Genomic DNA, 22,474 nt, shown 5'->3' with positions numbered 1-22,474 from the left:
TACAGCCAGGGACTTGGGTTTGATTCCCAGCTTGAGTCACTGTCTGTGCGGAGTCTGCATGTTCTCCCTGTGTCTGCATGAGTTTCCTCCAGGTGCTCCGGTTTCTTCCCACAGTCTGAAAGATGCACTGCTAAATTCTCCCTCGGTGTACCCATACCGGCGCCAGAATGTGGCAACAAGGGGATTTTCACAGTAACTTCATTGCAGTGTTAATTTAATCCTAAGTGTGACACAAATAAATAAATAAATACTCTTTCCCCTATTTCTTATATTTTTATGTTCTTATGATTATAACACCCCCTTTCAAGTTTCATGCTGAGGTCCCCGCGTTATCAATAAGCAAGCTAGAGGAATGTACAGGTACAAGGCCATAGTGGACCTTTTGGCTAGGGCAGAACTGTGATGAAAGAGAGATGCATGGTTCATCTTTCAGAACAAAGTTTAATGGATAACAGATTACACTAGTATGGCTACAGTGGACATTAAAGGTTTTTGATTGTATGTTTTACAAAAAAAATTCCTAAAAGATAAGACACTTTAGACACTCATCAATACAAGGTAAAATTGTGATGATGCATGTCTGTTACAATTTCGTTGAATCCCTTCATTTTTCTGTCTGATTCTGCTTCAGCTTGTAGTGAACTTCTGGTAGATTCCTCAAGCGCTCAGCAGCCTGCAGGTTAAAGGATGGTTCAGTCACAGCAAGTCATCATTGAACTGACACAATAGATTAATTAAAGTGCAATTTCGGGACTGACAGGAGATTATGAACGTAATATTGCTGCAAAATCTTCTGCCACCTGCTCCAGTAACATCTGTCAGGTGTAGATTATGTTCAGCTAAGTAACTTGTGAGTCTAATGGGGTAACGTTTTCAAATCTATGCCTGATCTGTTCAGCCTTTCATCTATCCAGGTGTCTCCGGGTGGGTGAGATACGTACAATACAGGTCACAACGTCTGGCAGAAGTTAGAGACTCTAGGCAGTGCTTGCTGCGTTATTACAGTATCTCCTTCAAAGCTCCCTGACTGCAGTAATGGAAATAGACAGCAGCATCTCATACAATTGTGTAATTTCTAAGCTGTATCCTTGGAAAGCTACCATTCCTAGTTTGATAGCTTCTATAAATTTGATCGCTTTGCACAGTTTTTGAGTCCAAATCATTGACGAAAACTAGAAAGAGGAGTGGACCCAGCATTAATCTTTGGGGTTCATCACTTTACTTTTCCCCTTCTCGTTATAATTCCTTTAGTTAGGTATTTTTAGCTTTCATTATAGATGATCTGGAGGAGGGAACCGAAATTGCTGATGACACCAAGATTGGTGGAACGGCAAATTGTGCGGAGGGTGTGGAAAGTCTGCAGAAGGATCTAGGTAGGCTGGGCGAATGGGCCAGGAACTGGCAAATGGAATTTAATGTTGGCAAGTGTGAAGTTGTCCACTTTGGTAGGAATAATGGTAGGAAGGACTATTACTTATATGGCGAAAAACTGCAGCATGCAACGGTGCAGAGGGACCTCAGGGTCCTTGTGCATGAGTCGCAAAAACCCAGCCTGCAGGTGCAGCAGGTGGTCAGGAAGGCTAATGGGACGCTGGCCTTCATAGTGAGGGGGATTGAGTATAAAAGTAGGGAGGTCTTGCTGCAACTGTACAGGGCACTGGTGAGGCCGCAGCTGGAGTACTGTGTGCAGTTTTGGTCGTCGCACTTACGCAAGGATATTTTGGCCTTGGAGGGAGTGCAGAGGAGGTTTACTAGGCTGATACCGGAGTTGAGGGGGTTGAACTATGAGGAGAGGCTGAATAAACTAGGCTTGTACTCGTTAGAGTTTAGAAGAATGAGGGGAGATCTCATTGAGACATATAAGATGATGAATGGGATGGATAGGATAGAGGTGGAGAGGCTCTTCCCGCTCAGAAAGGACAGTAGGACTAGAGGGCACAGCCTCAAGATAAAGGGGGGGGCGGTTTAGAACGGAGTTGAGGAGGAACTTCTTCACTCAAAGGGTGGTGAATCTCTGGAATTCTCTGCCCGTTGAAGTGGTGGAGGCTGCCTCGCTAAATATGTTTAAGACGCGGGTTGATAGGTTTTTGACAGGCAAGGGGATTAAGGGTTATGGGGAGAGGGCAGGAAAGTGGAACTGAGCCACGACAGATCAGCCATGATCTTATTGAATGGCAGGGCAGGCTCGAAGGGCTAGATGGCCTACTCCTGCTCCTATTTCTTATGTTCTTATTCCTTCAATCAACTTATTAATTACAACCTGTCCACAGGTTTAAGTTTAACTAATAAACTGTTGTTTAGAATGTTGTTAAATGCCTTTTGGACATCTGGGTGCAATATCCTGAATGACTTCTTATCTGTTGTATTGCTTTCTCAGAAAAAGGCAAGGAAATGACAGCATCTGCCTCTTCCAAATCCCTGCTCACTCCTGACAATCAATTCCACTGGCTGGGAATTCCCAGCTGGTTCCACTGGCGGGATCTTGGGGTATTAGAGAGGAGGGAATCATATCCATTATTTTACATGGGGTTGAAGTGAGGTTAATAGGTCTGTGGTTACCCATGTCTATGTTTCCAATCTACTGGTACTTAAACTGTGTCTGTAACTCCTCCTTCATCTTGCTGAACACACTGGGATAAATGTTGCCCTTAGATTATAACAGTTTTGAGGCCTTTTAATCTGTCTACAATCCTTGTCTAATTTATATCAATTTTACCTACTTTCATTATAAACTTTTATGGTGTAGGTATCTTCGCAATGTTGTGAGGTAGGGAGTTCTGGCATTCAGATGATGAAGGTGGATAATATATTTTTAAGTCAGGGTGGTGAATCACCTTCTTGAATCAACTGCAGTCCATGTGGCTTGGCACACTCAGTGCTTTTCAGAAGGGAGTTACTGGATTTTGACCCAGCGACAGTGAAGAATGGCAATATGGTTTCAAGTCCAGATTGTGTGAAGCTTGTAAGAAAACTTCCATGTACATTGCTATGCATCTGTTGCATGTCTTTCTGGGTGGTAGAGGTTGTGGCTTTGGGAGGTGCTATCAAAAGAGCTTTGGTGAATTGCTGCAGTGCACTTTCTAGATCAGACACCACTACAGCTTCTATGCACCAAAAGTGGAGGGATTGAATATTTAAGGTGGTGGTGGATAGGTGACAATCAAGCAGACTGCTTTTCCTTGGATAGAGCTGAGCTTATGTTGGCAAAGCTGCACTCGTCTGATCAAGTAGAGAATAATTCTTCATACTCCTAACTTGAGCCTTGTCAATGGCACGCAGGCTTTGGAAGTCAGGAGGCAGGGACATGGCTATCAAGTCTTCCTTTGTAAGCAAGCACTCAAAATATTTGCTCATGTGGAAATAAGCCAATCTGCATCTGTTATGCCTCTTGAATTTTAGAGAGCAGTAAATTCCACAGAGAGGGAAAAATGAGCAATTTTTCTAGTAGACAGTTAACATTGTTTCAATATATTTTCTGCGACGTGACTATGAACGTGTGCAAAGTGACCTCTGTGCTCACCTGTTCAGGTGTCAGATCTCTTTGGGCCTGAGCTAGCAGCTCGTACCCCACCATGAATTTTCTGATTGTTGCAGACCGTAACAATGGTGGGTAGTAGTGAGCATGAAGCTGCCAATGAGAGTTGTCATCAAAAATGGACTGTCCTGTGGGGGCACCTGTTGAGATACAATTGTATTATTAACACAACAGTGGCAGGTATTGTTTATATCAGTGTGAGATTGAGTACAACTTGACATTTCTACATTCCAAATACTAAACTATGTCTTGAATGGTTAACAAATTAGTGTCAAATTAATAACCATTTCTCGTTGTGGCCTCATGCCCATTTGGAATTACTTCACAAAATGAGCAAAACAGCCATTTGACTGCTTTTTAGAGTCAGTACGTATTGGTGTTCTCTCAGTGGTGTGCCAACATTTTATAAATATTAATTTACATGCTCACCTCGAATCTAAGGAATTCACCTTCACTGCTTCATTTGGAAGCTATGGACTGATGTTAAACTTGCGGTAGGTGTACTACAGAAAGGATGAAGAGCAACGTGTGCAGGTCTGCTGGAGTAAGGCCGGGGATATTTTAAACTTTTGAGTTTTCGATACCATCTCTAAAGACTGGCTGTCATCTGACTAGGAGTGGGATTTTGTTTGTTGCCAAGATTAATTCTTCTGGGTCCAACTGCAAAGGAGTTCTTAATTTATTGAACCTCTTCTGGTAAGAGATCCATCTGGCAGCCAATTTCCACACTGCATTCAGCACTGTGGTAGGATTTAACATTCTGGAGACTAAGTACAGTAGCAGGTAGGAAAGTCACCATGATTCCCACTGGGCAGTGGGTCAGATGAACCTATGTGATCTTTCATTTTTTAGTTCATTAATTATGCATCAGTGAGGCGTTTGGCAGCTGGGGGAGGCAGGCAGGGATTTGATCATCCCACCATTACTTCATGGGTTCAAAAGTCGTGGCACCATATTTAAATGGCACCTGGGCAAACATTTGCTCACTGCAAGCCAGATGTTGCATTGTTCAGGTAGTCCATAGTATCTCAATGGTCCTAACCTTACTCTTCACTGTTCAGCAAGGCCACCCTGGGGATCCTCCTCCAGGCTGTTCAGGAAATGTGGATTGCCCTCTTTCCTCGGGATGTGGGCAGGAGGCCTTCCCACCTGTTCACAACGGCTTGGGAGGAGGTTGCCAGGGAGGTCAGCACCCACGGTAAACAAAAAAGAGCCACCCTCCATTGTAGGAAAAGGAGGAACGATCCGCTGCTCTCCGCCAAAGTAAGTGAACCTTCTACTCACTTCAAACTTACATTCTCATAAGGGCATCAGGTAGTCAAAACCATATATGACCAGCAGACGGGACATCAGCAGTAGATGTCTGCTAGCTACTTTAACGTCCCCAATCACATGCAAGGTCCCACACAAACTGTATCTTAATCTCTTATTGGCAAGGTCTGAGCACACACAACAGGCATGCATGCTTCTGAACTGCTTTTATATCCATGGTGATTACAGGCAATCCGTCTTTATACAGGACAAGGTAACCCACAACAAAAAAAAAATGAGGACTAGGGCAGAGGGGACCCAGAATTGAGGATGCATTCTCCCTATAACAGGCCATGGAGCAGGGTAGGAGGGTAGGAATCATCCCTGCACAAAAGACGATATTGGCCTTCCCAGCGAGGGCGCATCCCGTATAAATCGGTCATATGCAGGCAATGATTATATGAGTGACCACAATGTAGGAGACTGCTTAGTTAATCACTTGTGACCTCTCTATTCCAGCTATCAGCAAGCAAAGATGAAGGGTGTCCTCCTGCAAGAACTCAGCCTCTGCCCCAGACCAGCTCAGATGAGGATGCAGAACAACCATCCGGCGTACACCTGCATTCTCCACCAGCACAGATACAGGCATATCCATGGGACAAGTTCTAGAGTCGACTTGGGTTCAGAATCTGGTAATCAACACAGACATAGCTGGCGGATACATTGTCAGCCAAAGTACCTGACACTCAGAACGCTGCTAAAAACCACAGCTCGGCTGAATTGGAATGTGATGATGAGCCTCTGGAATTGGCCCTGAGAAAATTTTGGAGGTGCAGGCTTAGGCAGGGGAACATTAGGCAGAGTTTTCAAAGGTTGTAAGCAGACTGGACTGAAGGCTGGCTGAGTGCGTCCATGTTTTCATGGGTTGTCATGGGTTCACATTACAGACACTACAAAGTCTCCATAGGAAAGGTGGTGGCCACTTTGGAATCTCAGGTCCAGCAGATTCTGCTGGATTTGTGCTCAGAACTGCACACCATTCTGTGCACGGCCATCACGGCACAGAGGGGCTTTATCTCACCCAAGACTGGAACCACAACATGTGTGCCATGCAGAGCCTTCTCCCATGGCCCATTCAACCCCAGGACAGCGCCTTCAATATGCCCCGATGATGTGGCCTCAGCCCAGAGAGAAACTCTGACTCTCCCAAGGATAGTCTCATAAACCTTTTCCCTGGACAGTCTTTCACTACTCCACTCCGTTCCTTGACCATCCCCTACTCGTGTCTCCATCACAGCCCTCCTCTCTCATGTGCCCCCACCCACCTCCCTGTCCGGCCTCCATCTCCACTCTTCCCCTCTCGTGTCAACATCCAGCCCTGTCTCACCTGTCCCCCCTCATGTTTCCTCACCAGCCGTACCTCTGTCTCCTTTGTTGCCTCTAGTACTTCACCCCTTTCCACCCAGTCAAGTCTCTGTGTCATCCCTCTCCAGTGGACTTGCCTCCATCTTGCCTCGGTGCCACTTGTACTGCAGGAATGTGATATTTTGCTGTCACGGTCTTAAAAGTAATATCTATTGAGCTCCAGGTACTGGCAGAATAGAAGATCGCCAGGTGCTGCAGCACCATAAAGTTGGGGAATGCAAATGTATTTCCCAATATCGATCGTTGGGAAATCTGACCCGCTATCAAAAAGTCAGCAGAACAATATTCCAAATTAATTTTCCACCAGCGGAAACAGTCTTTCCCAATCACACCAAAACCTGCCACGATTCCCACTGCCATTAGCGAGTCACGCAACCTGGAGTTAAAATCGTGCCAAGATCCAAATGAAGTCAGCAGACCCCAACTGACTGTGGTGAGTGCCTTACGTTCTTTCATAAATGGCTCAACCCCTCCTCATTCTCATCGCCTGCAGGAGCTTAAATTCAAAGTTTCATCATACATTATAGAGGGCAAATATTAAAAACCTTTCACCACATTAGCTACTGTGGAACTGAGTTGTCAGAGGCCAAATTAACTGATGAACATTATAATAAATCAATAAGGGAAACACAGTTTAAATACTCAGCAGAATAGCCTGGGTTAATGTGAAGTAGTTTATATATTACTTTACCCAAATAATCACTATATCCATTTCCAATTGAGAATAGAACCACATTTTCTAAATTGAACTGTCAGACTTTGAACACTCAGTACTGCAGCCATCACCCACCCCCAGTCATCTCCTTCCAAGAAAAAACTGATGAGGTCCTGGAACTGACATCTACACCAAGCACTCTAAATTCTCTTAAAATATGACCAGAAGGTAAATCAGGACTTAAATGAAGTAAGATTTCGCTGCTGTTCCAGCCTGTTCAATCCTTTTATCCACTCTTTCCTCAAGCAGCAGTCTGATCCCAGATCAAGACATTAAGGGCGTATTTTACCATTTTGATTCTAAATGCTGGTCGGACTTGAAACTGGGGATGTTTCAGATTCGTCTTTTAGACCTGTTCTGAGGCACCCCCATACGCACTCTGCCTGCAAAAATATCAGTGATTTTGAATCGCACTACACAAAGGTGAGTGCTGAACCCCACTGCGCATCTTCCTCCAGATCTCCCCGAGATCTCCTCATGCCCAGCACCCTGCATGTTTCCAGCCTCTGAACCCCAAGCACCTCCTACTTATCCCCAAGAACACCACTGTGCTTGCCCTCTAAGAGCCACCACCTGATACAGGGGGGTTCACATCATCATTTCTTTTATGGCTCCTTCTGTCTCCACAGGAGAAGATCAACTATAACACCAGAGATAGGGCAAAGACAGGAAGTGGTGAGCCAAACCTCTGGGTCTTTCACCCCCTTTGGAAAGCAGGCACTGGAACGTGCAGGGAAGGGGAGATGTGAGATGTCAGCAACAGCATGGTCAGCTAGAGTCAAGAAGTGAGCATCTGTCATTCCTCCATTCAGTCTGAGGCAACTTCTCGGGGGCACGGGTTTAGGGTGCAAGGGGTAAGGTTTAAAGGCGATATAGGAGGCATATTTATTTGTACAAATAGGATGGTAGGTGCCTGGAACTCGCTGCTGGAGGAGGTCACTGAGGCAGATATGAGAGTGACCTTTAAGGGGCGCCTTTACAGCTACATTAATGGGATGCGAATAGAGGCACATGGTCCCCAGAAGGTTACAATTCAGATGGGCGGCCTGGTCACTGCAGGCTTAGAAGGCCGAAGAGCCCGTTCCTTTGATGTGTAACCTTCTTTGTGCTTGTTTCTATGTTCAATGGTGAAATATGAATCACGTTGTTTGCATCCCAGGTTCCTCTCCCTCCCTTGCATTTAGCCTTGTGTCCTGCGTCGCAGGGACAAATCTGGATGCTCGGAGGCCTGCTGGCATTGTGACTCCCACTATGGCACCCATCCATTCTGTTCCATACAGCTCAGACGAGTCCTCGGAGGATATGGGTGAAGGGTCCTCTGAGGGTGGCACCGTTGTGGCGTCAGCTTCCACCTTGCAGTTCAAAATCCCAGATACTGACATGTTGGTGGGTGCAGTTAGTGGTGAACCTTCTGGGTCACTCTCTGGGCAGCATGACACATCTGATAATGTACATCGAGTGGAGGAGGGAACATCTGAGGCCTCTGGCATGTGGGGTCTGCTGGAGGCAGAGACTCAGCTGGCCCCAGGTTACATGCTGGGCCTCTGCAATCACCTCTACCTCAGCTCCTGCAGATGCAGCAACAGAGCAGTCGCTGGGTCAAAATCCTGGAATTCCCTTCCTAATGGCATTGTGGATCAACTCACAGAATGTGGACGACGGCAATTCAAGAAGGCAGCTTACCACTACCTTCTCAAGGGCAACTAGGGATGGGCAATAAATGCTGGCCAGCCAGCAACACCCATGTCCCATGAATGAATAAAAAGGGACAGGGAATGCTGGAGAGGCTGATGGCCACATTGGACCGACTGTGAGGCTGTTGAGAACTTTCAGATGGACCAGCCCAATGCACCTCTCCACTATTGCATGAGTGGCTACATGGGCCTCATTATAGCAGGTCTCCGTCTCAGTCACAGGCCTCCGCATAGGCGTCATCAGCTATGTCCGAAGCAAGTAACCCGTATCACGCACAAGCCACCCCTGCAGCCTAGGCTCATCCTCAAATGCCTCCGGGATGTCAGAGCTCCTGGCATGAAGCTGTCAAGCACGCTGCCAGGGTGACTTGCACAGACATGCATAATGTTCACACTGTGGTCACATTTATGGAGTGGAACCCCTTTCTATTGATGAATCTTCGTGGATTCCACGGGGGGGTTCTTGAGGGCAATGTGGATGCAGTCTATGTCCCCCTGTACATACGGCATCCCCGCAATGGCTGCAAACCCTCCATCCCAGGCTATCTGATGGGCCTGGTCCAGGTTAAAATTGCTGTACTGCCCTGCCTGAGCATATAGGGCTTCCGTAACCTGCTTGACACAGGTGTGCACAGCTGACTCAGAAATGCCATATAACTATCGCTAGGGTCTGGCAGGAGTCAGTTGCATACAAGTTCAGAACGGCTATCAATTTGATAGCCACTGAGAGTGGATGTCCCCCTGCTCTAAGGTGCCAAGTCCTGCAACAGGTGACATAGGTGTTGCACTGTCTCCTTTTGGAGTTGGAGATGTCGGTGGCATACAGTGTCCGACATCTGTTCAAGTGACAATCGTGCACAGAGCTGCCGGGGTCTCTGCTCCCTCCTTCTCCTGCGCCCCCACTCCTCTGGGTGAATGCCGGCCACCTCCTGCCACTGGTGGTCATCTCCTTCTACTCTTGCAAATGGTAAGGCCTGGGTCTCCACTGCCTGCAATTCTTCCTCCTGCTCCTCCTCCTAAACTCCAGCAACAACCAGAAGAACAGCAAGATCAATGGGTTGCATCGCAAAAGCCATCTCATCACACTGAAGGTGAGGGGTTGGGGACAGTTGCAGTTGGAGAGGAACACATGTAGAGATTAAGGAACACTGCTTGCCCCAAGCCCAACAACAGTCACTGTATATACTACCCATTCCCCCACCTACGTGCTCCCCAGAATCTCAGCTCCTTGAAAAGTTGAGAGGCTGCAGTAGTGCAATTTGCAAGGGCACATTCTTCAGCTTTAAGAGTGCTGAATGCACTAGGAACCTGCAGCATCCACAAGACCCAATGTCAGTGACAAAGAGCAAAAAAAAATACAGCATAGGACAAGGTCTTTCAGTCCTCCAAGCCTACACTGATCATGTGTTCCTAACAACACCATCCATTTGTATCCCTCTATTCCCAGTCTGTTCATTTGGCTACCTAGATAAGTCTTAAATGATCCTAGCATGTCTGCCTCAACCAACTTGCTTGGTAGTGCATTCCAGGCCCCCACCGCCCTCTGCGTAAAAAAAATCCCCTGCATCTCTGTATTGAACCTTGCCCCCCTTACCTTGAACTTGTGACCCCTTGGGTCTGTCATTTCTGACCCGGGAAAAAAATTCCAACTGTTCACCCTATCTATGCCCTTAATAATTTTATAAACTTCTATTAGGTCACCCCTCAACCTCCATCTTTCTAGGGAGAACAATCCTAGTTTACTCAATCTCACCTCATTGCTAATAGCCTCCATACCACGCAATATCCTTTTCTGCACTCTCTCTAAAGCCTCCATGTCCTTCTGGTAATGTGGTGACCAGAACTGGATGCAGTATTCCAAATGTGGCCTAACCAATGTTCTATATAACTGCAACATCATATGCCAACCTTTCATACTCGATGCCCTGTCCAATAAAGGCAAGCAAGATATATGTCTTCTTCACCACCTTTTCCACCTGTGCTGCCACCTTTGAGGATCTGTGGACTTGTACGCCCAGATCCCTCTGTGTGTCTATACTCCTGATGGTTCTGTCATTTATTGTATAGCTCCCCCCTGCATTAGATCTACCAAAATGCATCATTTCGCATTTATCTGGATTAAATTCCATCTGTCATTTCTCCGCCCAATTTTCCAGCCTATCTATATCCTGTTGTAATCTCTGACAATGTTCATCACTATCCACAATTCCAGCAATCTTTGTGTCGTCTGCAGATTTACTAATCAGATCAGCTACATTTTCTTCCCAAATCATTTATATATATCACAAACAGCAGAGGTCTCAGTACAGAGCCCTGTGGAACACCACTAGTCACAAGCCTCCAATCAAAAAAAGACCCCTCCACTGCTACCATCTGTCTTCTATAGCCAAGCCAGTTCTGTACCCATCTAGCTAGTTCACCTTAGATCCGTGAGATTTAACCTTTTGCACCAGCCTACCATGAGGGACCTTGTCAAATGCTTTGCTAAAATCCATGTAGATGACATCCACGGCCCTTCCCTCGTCAATCATTTTTGTCACCTCCTCAAAAAATTCAACCAAATTTGTGAGGCATGATCTCCCTCGTACAAAAGCATGTTGTCTATCACTAACTCAGGTCAGTGCTGCAAATCGAACACCCTGCTGAACAACAGCTCCCCCACCCTCACAGAGCACCCACCGATCTGAGAAAGAAAATGGCCGCAACGAAAGAAGTAAGCAACAGAGAGCCTTCAGACGCTAATCTTTTACCTCCTCACTAACGTCACTGATGCAGCGCATTTAAATGGCTGTCCCGATCACAGCCATTTTTGGACCTTGGTCAAAGGGAAACTGGTGCTGAGGCAGGCACGGATCACGCTACTCGCCTCATGCCCAGCTTTACCAAGTGTTCACACCCGAAAACTTGCAAAATTTGATGGTAAAATCGAGCCCTAAAAGCCTCTTTTCATTTAATGGATATTTACTTCAAGGACATCTCATAACATGGCATACCTTACATTAGAAAATTGACATGATTTAAACATTTTTGGATCATGATTCCAGTAGTTATGTAATGTTTGAGGCATCTGCTTTATTGTGAATGGTAACATAACAGCAGCCTGCTCTCTCACACAGTTCATTACAAGATTTCTTCAACCTTACCATGCCATCCCATAGAGTAGGGAAATGAGACTTCAAATAGATTGTCATATTTTATCAAGAGTCTTTTCATAATAGAAGCAAGACCTAAAAAATTATCAAATGAAAAATTAGTTCGAATAATACATCTTCATCATCAACATTTGAACATGAAATAATGCAAATAAAAACCTGCCTGGATAGTTTACACATAACTCCCTCTCCCCAAACCAAGAAATTGGATTTAAGGCACTCAATTTTAGTTGGAAATTAGTTCATTTGATTGTCTCCCAAGGAGTTAAAACCAGCTGCATTCACACAAGCTATGCCCATTGTGAGATATCACGAGAATCATTTTGACTCCTGACACCAACTTGAAAGCATTCTTGGAATCTTTGCCATACTCATATGTCAGGCAACAGGATATGGGTTCTTAATAGCCCGCATAAGGAAGTGCATCCTTTGTAATTTCAGCATCACCAAATGTAACAAGACTAGAATTATTTCCGCTAACTGCAAAGACTGGGAATAGAGGCACTGTCTGCAAATCAGACCTCTCAGGAGTGAAACTAGGAATCATCTCTTCACACACAGGGCAGAAGAAGTTCGGAACAGTCCTCCACAAATGGCAATTAATGCTGGGCTAATTGTTAACCTTAAAACTGAGATATTAAGATTTTTCATAACCAAAGGTCTCAGGAGAAATGGGGTAAGGATGCATGTATGGAGTTAAGTCACTGATCAGCCATGAATAGCAAAATAGGATCGAGGGTTTAAATGGCCTACACCCGTTCCTGTATCCATAAGCAATGTGCACATAGGAGGTTCCACAAGCAGCAAGCAGCTGGAGTCAGACCTAGCAAAAACCACATGGTTGTGGTTTTTGGAGGCAATCATCTCAGTGTAGGATGCTGCTACCTGGGTTTCTCATGGCAGTGTGCCAGGTCCAAACATTGTTAACTGCTACACCAATGACCTTCTCTCCATCACAAGGTTATAACATACGAACGAGGAGCAGGAGCAGGCCATTTAGCCCCTTGAGCTTGCTCCACCATTCAATAAGACCATGGCTGATCTCTTTGAGGGCTCAGCTCCACCTACCCACTAGCTCACCATAACTCTTAATTCCTTTACTGTTCAAAAAAATCTTTCAATCTTTGCCTTAAAAACATTCAATGAGGTAGCCTCAACTGTTTCACTGGGCAGCGAGTTCTTGATTCACAACGCTTTGGGCAAAGAAGTTCCTGCTCAACTCAGTCCAAAATCTGCTCCCCCTTATTTTGAGACTATGCTGCTCCCCACCCCCCCTCCCCAGTTCTGGTTTCACTGGCCAGTGGAAAAACAACCTTCTTGCTTCTATCTTATAACATTTTGAAGGGAATAAATATATTTCTGTAAGATCCATCTTCATTTTTCTAAATTCTAATGAGTATAGTCCCAGTCTACTCAGTCTCTCCTCATAAGCCAACTCTCTCAACTCTGGATCAATCTATTGAATCTCCTCTGCACCTCCTCCAGTGCCAGCATATCCTTTCTCAAGTAAGGAAACCAAAATTGTACACAGTACTCCAGATGTGGTCTCACCAGCATCTTACACAGCTGCAACATACCCTCCCTGTTTTTAAACTCCATCCCGCTAGCAATGAAGAACAAAATTCCATTTGCCTTCTTAAGTACCTGCTGCAGCTACAAACAAACGTTTTTCAATTCATGCACAAGGACATCCAGGTCCCTTTGCACAACAGCATGCTGCAATTTTTTACTATTTAAATAATAGTCCATTTTGCTGTTATTCCTACCAAAATGGATGACCTCACCTTTACTAACATTAAAGTGGAAATGTTCACTGACAAAGTGTTTGTCTTCTTTTGTCACTTCATAACTAATTAAAACAGTCTGTACACATGCAGCAAGACCTGGACGCTATTTAGGCTTGAGTTGATGGCAAATGGTCTGTTACATTTGCATCATACAAATGCCAGGCAATGACTGGGATGAAGAAGTTATGTGAGCCTGCTTGTGAGTAATAAATAAACTTTAACGTTACCTTTTTTAACTCGAGAAGTATGCCTATTATCTAGCCCCACTACATCACTGTTTTTTTTTAAATTCATTCACAGAATGTGGGCATTGGGCTGGACCAGCAATTACTGCCCATCCCTGACTGCCATTTCAGAGCATTTGAGAGTCAATCACATTGCTGTGGCTCTGGAGTCACATGTAGGCCAGACTAGGTAATGACACCAAATTTCCTTTCCCAAAGGACATTAGTGAACCAGACGGGTTTTTATGTTAATCGACAATGGTCATCATTAGACTTTAATTCCAGATAGTGAATTCAGATTTCACCAACTACCGTGGTGGGATTCAAACCCAGGTCCCCAGCTATTTCCCTGGATTACTAGTCTATTGACAATACCGTTATGCCACTGCCTCCCCTCCAAGTCACACTCCATCCTGACTTGTCACATCACTGTTCCTTCATCATCAGAGTCAAAATCCGCAAATCCACTGCCCAACAGCAATGCGGGTGCATCTATTCCACAAGAACAGCGACAATTCAAGGCAACTCACCACCACGTCAAGAGCAATAAATGCTGGTTTTGTCAGTGATGCTCATTCCTGTAAATGAATTTAAAAAAGACCAGGCAATCTGTTTCTTCATGGTATTGGTTGAGAAAGGAAACTTGGTCAGAACACTGGACGATTTCCTCAATGTTCTTCAAACTTTGTGGACACAATAACATTATGCTGTGCCTTGGTTGGTACTATATGAAAGGAGGCATGTCAGGGTAACAAATAAAGTTAAATAGCTTCTAATAAGGCTGTTAAATGTTATTGGGATTAGTAAAAATAAGCTTAACACAAGCATTAGTTTAAAATTCAGAAAAATAGTAACATATTAGCCATACCAAAAATAACACCATTATTGGAGGATAAATTAATTTATACATCGACACCAACTCCACTGCAAAGCAGATATTATGCTAAAAATGTTCATCACTGATGTAATCATTGACCTACAAATGACTCCCAAACCAGCAAGCCTCAATTTTAAAATTTTTAATTCCTCCATGGACTCAGCCCTGCCTATATCTGTAATCTCTTCCGATCCGAACCCTTTGAGATCTCTGTGCTCCTGCTATTCTGGCCTCTTGAACATCCCCAGTTTCAGGTGCAAGACTAGGCTATTTGGCCCTTCGAGCCTGCACCACCATTTAATATATGGCTGATTATGCACTTTCAGTATCCTACTCCCACTTCCTCTCCATACCTCTTGATCCCTTTAGCCACAAGGGCCATGAGCAGCTCCCTCTTGAACATATCTAACGAACTGGCCCCAACAGCTCTCTGTGGCAGAGAATTCCACAGGTTCACAACTGTCTGAGTGAAGAGGCTGTTTCTCACCTCAGTCCTCAATGGCTTACCCCTTACTCTAGAATGTGATCCCTAGTTCTGGACTTCCTATCAGGAATATTTTTCCAGCATCTAGCCTGTCTAGTCCCATCAGGATTTTATATGTTTCTATGAGATCCCCTCTCATTCTTCTAAATTCCAGTGTTACAAGCCCGTTCAATACAGTTTCCATCATTGTTCCTTTGGCTGTCCAGGCTCTTGGTTCAGAAATTTCCTTCTGAACTTCTACACCTCTCTCTCCTCCTTTAAGATGCTTCTTAACAACTAACTCCTGATCAAGCTTTTGGTCACCTGTCCTAATATCTCCTTACATGGCATTGTCAAGTTCTATTTAATAATGGCTCATGTAAAGCATCCTGGGACATTTGATTACTTTAAGTGTGCAGTGCATAAGGAAAACCTCACATGTGACAGTCACATTATAAAGCAAACTAAACTTTCATTCCGTTATTGGCACTGGATTATATTTATATATTCAATAAAATATATCATTTAAAAGAGGCAGCTTAGCCAACACTACTGGAACATTTATAGTGTCCCTTGCTTGAAAGATTTATGCAATTAACTAAAAGTAATGAAATGTTTGTGTATTATATTTCTTCACCCCTCCCTATCTCCTCCACCCCCCCCCCCCCCCCCAACTCCTCCAAAATCCCATTCCACGAATATGAGATAACTCTGTCCTTTTCATGAGGCTGGAGTGAATCCAAGCAGTTTCTCTGGAGTTGGCCCCATGCTTAGGGTGTTATCCTAAAAATCTGACAGAAATCAGATATTTCCAACTCTGGTAATTACTCACAGGCATATATCCTATAACTCTGATTACGAGACCACCTTAATTTTAAAATAAAATCCAAATAAAGCTCTGCTTTCTTGGCCAGTTAGCAACAGAGATGACCATCTATCCAGAAAGAAGTATTTCATGGTCATGGCATTGGGTGCGTGCTGCAATGACAAGGATAAGAAGTACACACAAAAATTTAATATTATGTAGCATTTAATTAATTAATGTAAATTGGTCTCTCGTGTCTTTGTGTCTTAACTGGCTTCATGTTTTTACTTTGTTCCCTTGGTAATGCAATACATTACAAAATATTCTAAGCCAAGTTAAAGAATGAATTTTGGCTGCACACGACAGGAAAGGCACTAACGACATAATTAACTGCTTTAACCTCTCTCACCTTATGAGAAACTCTTAAATATGTACATGCACAAGAAATAAAAATAACTTTCTTACTGTCCCTTTCTTTATCAGACAAGTCTTGTAAGCGAAGAATGTGTCTCCTTGGAAGAAGTAAAGTCTGAAAAGGCCATATCGCCCAATATGGAACGACCACCAACCAATCTTCATTTTCAACCACAATACGTTCCTTCAAGACCAAAAAAACCATTAAAAAAGCATTAAGGACTGTTTACTTCATTCAAACCACATAATTACAACTGGGCAGTTAGCTGTAGGCCCATCAAAGTTTGCTAACTTCCACTGGGAACATTAAACAGGCAGAATTACATCCATGTGAGTATCTTTCCAGTTTGCAAATTTAAAGGCGATTTAGCTGCAACGGTGAGGTCATTAACCCTTACATTACCTGCATAATATTTTGCTATGACTGGGGATAAAGTAATGAGAAATACAAAAGGAAAAGCAACATGCTATTTACTTCCCTCCTAGGTTTATCACATCCCAGGCTAAAGCAAGTTTGGTCTAGAATTCTCCCGAACAGGTCTATTAATTGCTGGTCTTCAGGGTAGATCTAAATGACGCCTGAAGAGAATGGGCTTTAGAATTGCATTTAGGGGCAGGCAATTTTATAATACACTTTTGATCTTTTCTTTTCTCATATAAATGTTAAATACTCCCTCACAATTTCGTCTGCACTACTGTGAATTGCACCTACTTCATTTATTTGAATTTCTACCTTTAACACTCAAGCCTGATCCACAATTCCTGTCCTATCGATAGAAACCAAGCAAGGATATTATTTCCACATTTTATGTACAAGTTTATTCATTAGTGTCATAAACAAGTCACTGTGAAAATCCCCGAATTGCCACACTCCGGCACCTGTGCGGGTACACTGAGGGAGAATTTAGCATGGCCAATGCACCTGACCAGCATGCTTTTTAGACTGTGGGAGAAAATTGGAACACCCAGAGGAAACCCACGGGGAGAACATGCAAACTCCGTACAGAGACCCAAACCGGAAGTAGAACCTGGGTCCCTGGCACTGTGAAGCAGCAGTGTTAGGCACTGTGCCACGGTGAATTGCTACGATACATTTGACGAAATAAAATACTCTTTGATTTATTATTGTCAAATGTATTAGTATATGGTGAAAAGTATTGTTTCTTGCACACTATACAGACAGCATATCGTTCATAGAGAAGGAAATGAGAGGAAACGAGAATGTAGTGTTACAGTCATAGGTAGGGTGTAGAAAAAGATCAACTTAATGCAAGGTAGGTCCATTCAAAAGTCTGACAGCAGCAAAGAAGAAGCTGTTCTTGAATCAGTTGGTATGTGATCTCAGACTTTTTATCTTTTTCCTGACAGAAGAAGATGGAAGAGAGAATGTCTGGGGTGCATAGGGTCCTTAATTACGCTGGCTGCTTTGTTGAGGCAGCAGGAAATGTGGACAGAGTCAATGGATGGGAGGCTGGTTTGTGTGATGGATTGGGCTATATTCATGACCTTTGTTGAACACAGAACATAGAACATAGAAAAACTACAGCAAAAACAGGCCCTTCGGCCCACAAGTTGCACCGATCATATCCCTACCTACTAGGCTTACCTATAACCCTCAATTCTATTGAGTCCCATGTACTTATCCAGAGTCTCTTAAAAGACCCTATCAAATTTGCCTCTACCACTACCGACGGCAGTCGATTCTACTCACCCACTACCCTCTGAGTGAAAAACTTACCCCTGATATCTCCTCTGTACCTACACCCCAGCACCTTAAACCTGTATACTCTCGTAGCAACCATTCCAGCCCTGGGAAAAAGCCTCTGATAATCCACCCGATCAATACCTCTCAACATCTTATACACTCCTATCAGGTCACCTCTTATCCTTCATCCCTCTAAGGAGAAAAGACCGAGTTCCCTCAACCTATCCTCATAAGGTATGCCACCCAATCCAGGCAACATCCTTGTAAATCTCCTCTGCACCCTTTCAATAGCTTCAACATCCCTCCTCTAATGAAGCGGCCAGAACTGAGCACAGTGCTCCAAGAGGGGTCTGACCAGGGTCTTATAAAACTGCAGCATTATCTCCCGGCTCCTAAACTCAATCCCTCAATTGATGAAGGCCAGTACACCATACGCCTTCTTGACAACATCCTCTACCTGCAAGGCCAATTTAAGAGCCCTGTGGACCTGGACCCCAAGATCCTTCTGATCCTCTACACTGCTAAGATTCTTATCCATGATATTATACTCCTTCATCCCATTTGACCTGCCAAAATGGACCACTACACATTTATCCGGGTTGAAGTCCATCTGCCACTTTTCCACCCAGCCTTGCGTCCTATCTATGTCACGCTGCAACTTCTGACATCCCTTCAAACTATCCGCAACACCACCAACCTTCATGTCCTCAGCAAACTTACCAACCCATCCCTCCACTTCCTCATCCAGGTCATTTATGAAAATTATAAACAGTAAGGGTCCCAGAACAGATCCTTGAGGCACCCCACTGGTGACCGACCTCCATGCAGAAAAAGACCCATCTACAATCACTCTCTGCCTTCTGCGGGCAAGCCAGTTCTGGATCCACAAGGCAACAGCCCCTTGGATCCCATGTCCTCTCCCTTTCTGAAGTAGCCTTGCACGGGGACCTTATCGAACGCCTTGCTGAAGTCCATATAAATCACATCTACTGCTCTTCCTTTGTCAATGTATTTAGTCACATTTTTAAAGAACTCAACCAGGCTCGTAAGGCATGATCTGCCATTAACAAAGCCGTGCTGACTACTATTGAGCATACTAACCTTCTCTAAACGTTCATAAATCCTGTCCCTCAGAATCTTCTCCATCAACTTACCAACCACTGAGGTTAGACTCAGTGGTCGGTAATTTCCTGGGCTATCCCTATCACCTTTCTTGAATATAGGAACCACATTCGCAAGCCTCCAATTGTCCAGAATCTCTCCCGTCTCCATCGATGACACAAAGATCATCGTCAGAAGTTCTGCAATCTCTTCCCTGGCCTCCCACAGTAACCTGGGGTACATCCCATCAGGTCCCAGCGATTTATCTATCTTGATGCTATTCAAAACTTCCAACACATCCTCTTTCTTAACATCCACATACTCAATCTTTTCAGTCCACTGCAAGCCTGCAGTACAACTACCCAGATCTTTTTCCACTGTGAATACCAAAGTAAAGTGTTCATTAAGCACCTCTGCTATTTCTACAGGTTATGTACAAACTTCACATTTTATAGTTCCTATTCTTTCATATCTCATCCTTTTACTCTTCACATATTTGTAGAACGCCTTAGGGTTCTCTTTAATCTTACCTGCCAAGGTCTTCTCATGACCCCTTATGGCTCTTCTAATTTCCTTCTTAAGTTCCTTCCTACAAGTCGTATGCTCCTCTGATCCCTAACATCTCCTAGCTCTCCCAGCTATCTTTTGTACGCTTTACTTTTCTTTTTGACTAGGTTCATTACAGCTTTCATGCACCACGGTTCCCGTAACATACCAAAACCTCCCTGTCTCAACGGAACGTTGTCGTGCAGAACTCCAGACAAACAATTCTTGAAAATCTGCCACCTTACTTCGGTACTTTTTCCCGAGAATACCTCTTTCCAATTTACTTGTCTAATTTCCTTCCTGATGGCTTCATATTTCCCTTTACTCCAGATAAACACTTTCCTAATTTGCCTGATCCTATCTCTTTCCAACGTTAGCATAAAAGAGATAGAGTTATGATCACTATCCCCAAGATGCCCTCCCACTGAGAGATCCGACACCTGTCCAGGTTCATTAGCCAGTACGAGATCGAGTACAGCTTCTCCTCTCGTAGGGTTATCCACATACTGTGTCAGGAAACACTCCTGAACACACCTAACAAACTCCTCCCTATCCAAACCCCTTACCCTAGGAATATTCCAATCGACATTTGGGAAATTAAAGTCTCCCATCACGACAACTCTGTTATTACTACACATCTCCAGGATCTGTTTCCCTATCTACTCCTCAACATCCCTGTTACTATTGGGCAGCCTATAGAAAACACCCAGCAAAGTTATTGACCCTTTCCTGTTCCAAAATTCCACCCAGACACTCCGTAGACAATCTCTCCACAGCCTCCACCTTCCCTACAGCTGTGACACTATCCCTGATCAACAGTGCCACTCCCCCCTCCCTTTTGCCTCCTTCCCTGTCCTTTCTGAAACATCTGAAACCCAGCCCCTGAAGTATCCAGTCCTGTCCCTCAGACATCCAAGTCTCTATAATGGCCACCACATCACATTTCCAAGCAGCGAACCACCCTCTAAGCTCATCCACTTTATTCACCACACTCCTGGCGTTAAAATAGACACATCTCAAACCTTTGGCCTTAGTGCTCTCCTTCTCCATCACCCCTCTATTCTCACTCTTACACTGTCTACATTCCTTTTCTATTTGTAAGCTAACCTCCTCGCTCCCAGTCACCTCATCTCGATTTCCTCCCCCAACCTTTCCAGTTTAAAGTCTCCCCAGTAGCCTTAGCTAACTTTCCCGCCAGGATATTGGTCCCCTTGGGATTCAAGTGCCACCCGTCTTTTTTGTACAGGTCACACTTGCCCCAAAAGAGGTCCCAATGATCCAAGAACCTGAATCCCTGCCCCCTGCTTCAGTCCCTCAGCCACACATTCATCCTCCACCTCATTCCATTCCTGCTGTCACTTTCCTGTGGTACACGTGGCATCTTCCTTTTCAACTATCTACCAAACTCTCTATATTCTCTTTTAATGACCCCTTCCCTCTTCTTACCTATGTCAGCGGTATCAATATGTACCACTACCTCTGGCTCCTCTCCCTCCCACCTCAGAATTTCTGGGACGCAACCAGAGACATCCCAGATCTCGGCACCAGGGAGGCAAACCACTATCCGAGACTCCCATCTGCCTCCGCAAAATCGCCTGTCTGATCCCCTCACTGTAGACTCCCTGATTAATACTGCCTTCCTCCTCCTTTCATTAGCCCTCTGAGTTACAGGGCCAGTAGTTTCTTATCGTCTTGAGCAGAGCAGAGCAGGAGCCATACCAAGCTGTGATACAGCCTGAAAGAATGCTTTCTATGGAGCATCTGTAAAAGTTGGTGAGAGTCAATAGCTGACATGCCAAATTTCCTTAGTCTTCTGAGCAAGTAGAGGCATTCGTGGGCTTTCTTAACTATGGTGTCAGCATGGGGGGGCCAGGATATGTTGTTGGTAATCAGGACACCTAAAAACTTGAAGCTCTCAACCTTTTAAACTGTGTCCCGTTGATGTAGACAGGGCATGTTCTCTTTTACGCTTCCTGAAATCATGACAATCTCCTTCGTTTTGTTGACATTGAGAGAGATTATTGTCGCCGCATCAGTTCACCATATTCTCTATCTCATTCCTGGACTCTGCTGCATCATTGTTTGAGATCTGACCCACTACAGTGGTGTCATCAGCAAGCTTGAAAATCAAGCTGGAGGGGAGTTTGGCCACACAGTTATAGGTGTATAAGGAGTATATTACTGGGCTGAAAACATAGCCTTGTGGGGTACAGGTGTTGAGGATAATCATGGAGGAGGTGTTGTTGCTTATCCTTACTGATTGTGGTTTGTGACTTGTAAAGTTCAGGATCCAATTGGAGAGAGAGGAGCCGAGGTCCAGGTCACAGAGTTTGGAGATGAGTTTCCTAGGAATAATGGTGTTGAAGGCTGAGCTGTAGTCAATAAATGGGAGTCTGACATAGGTATCTTTGTTACCTAGGTGTTGCAGGGTTTTGTTTATGAATTGACAGTCCAATATCATATGCCATTGTTCGCTTTTCTCAAACAGCAATAAATTATCATATGCTTCAAACTCAACTAATTCAAAACTGAACTGTCCTTGCCCAAATAGTCTTTCTGTAACAAATATCATAACCATTAAATCCCCAGTGTAGAAGGAGGCCATTCAGCCCACATAGTCTACACTGACTCCGTGACGGAGCATCTTAGCCAGGCCCTCCTTCCGGCCTGTGTAACTCCTCGCGTTTAGCAAGTCATCTTTGATCTGAAGTACTGGCTAAGATGACCTTTAAACTTAACGATTTGAGCATCCTTCAAGCCAACTTCAGCTCATCCAAAAT

At 44.4% G+C, this 22,474-nt stretch overlaps 1 protein-coding gene across 3 annotated transcripts in view; it reads right to left on the bottom strand.

Moving 5' to 3' along the window:
- Nucleotides 1–427: 427 nt before the first annotated feature.
- galt (galactose-1-phosphate uridylyltransferase) overlaps nt 428–22,474 on the bottom strand; it is a 67,551-nt gene continuing 45,504 nt past the window's right edge. For 2 of the 3 annotated variants that reach the window (XM_080217032.1, XM_080217116.1), the window contains exons 8-11: nt 16,394–16,526; nt 11,764–11,847; nt 3,521–3,675; nt 429–673 (exon numbers count right to left, since the gene is read on the bottom strand). In XM_080217032.1, the coding sequence (XP_080073158.1) occupies nt 605–673; nt 3,521–3,675; nt 11,764–11,847; nt 16,394–16,526 (441 nt within the window). In that variant the 3' untranslated portion in view covers nt 429–604. Of the gene's footprint in view, nt 674–3,520; nt 3,676–11,763; nt 11,848–16,393; nt 16,527–22,474 lie in introns of all 3 variants that reach the window. The other variant, XM_080217210.1, reaches the window with a different exon arrangement.

The sequence above is a fragment of the Carcharhinus amblyrhynchos genome, chromosome 1, assembly GCF_965287045.1.
Source record: "Carcharhinus amblyrhynchos chromosome 1, sCarAmb.v2.hapA, whole genome shotgun sequence".
Classification (NCBI taxonomy): Eukaryota; Metazoa; Chordata; class Chondrichthyes; order Carcharhiniformes; family Carcharhinidae; genus Carcharhinus; species Carcharhinus amblyrhynchos.
This window is presented reverse-complemented; position numbering and strand designations above follow the sequence as displayed.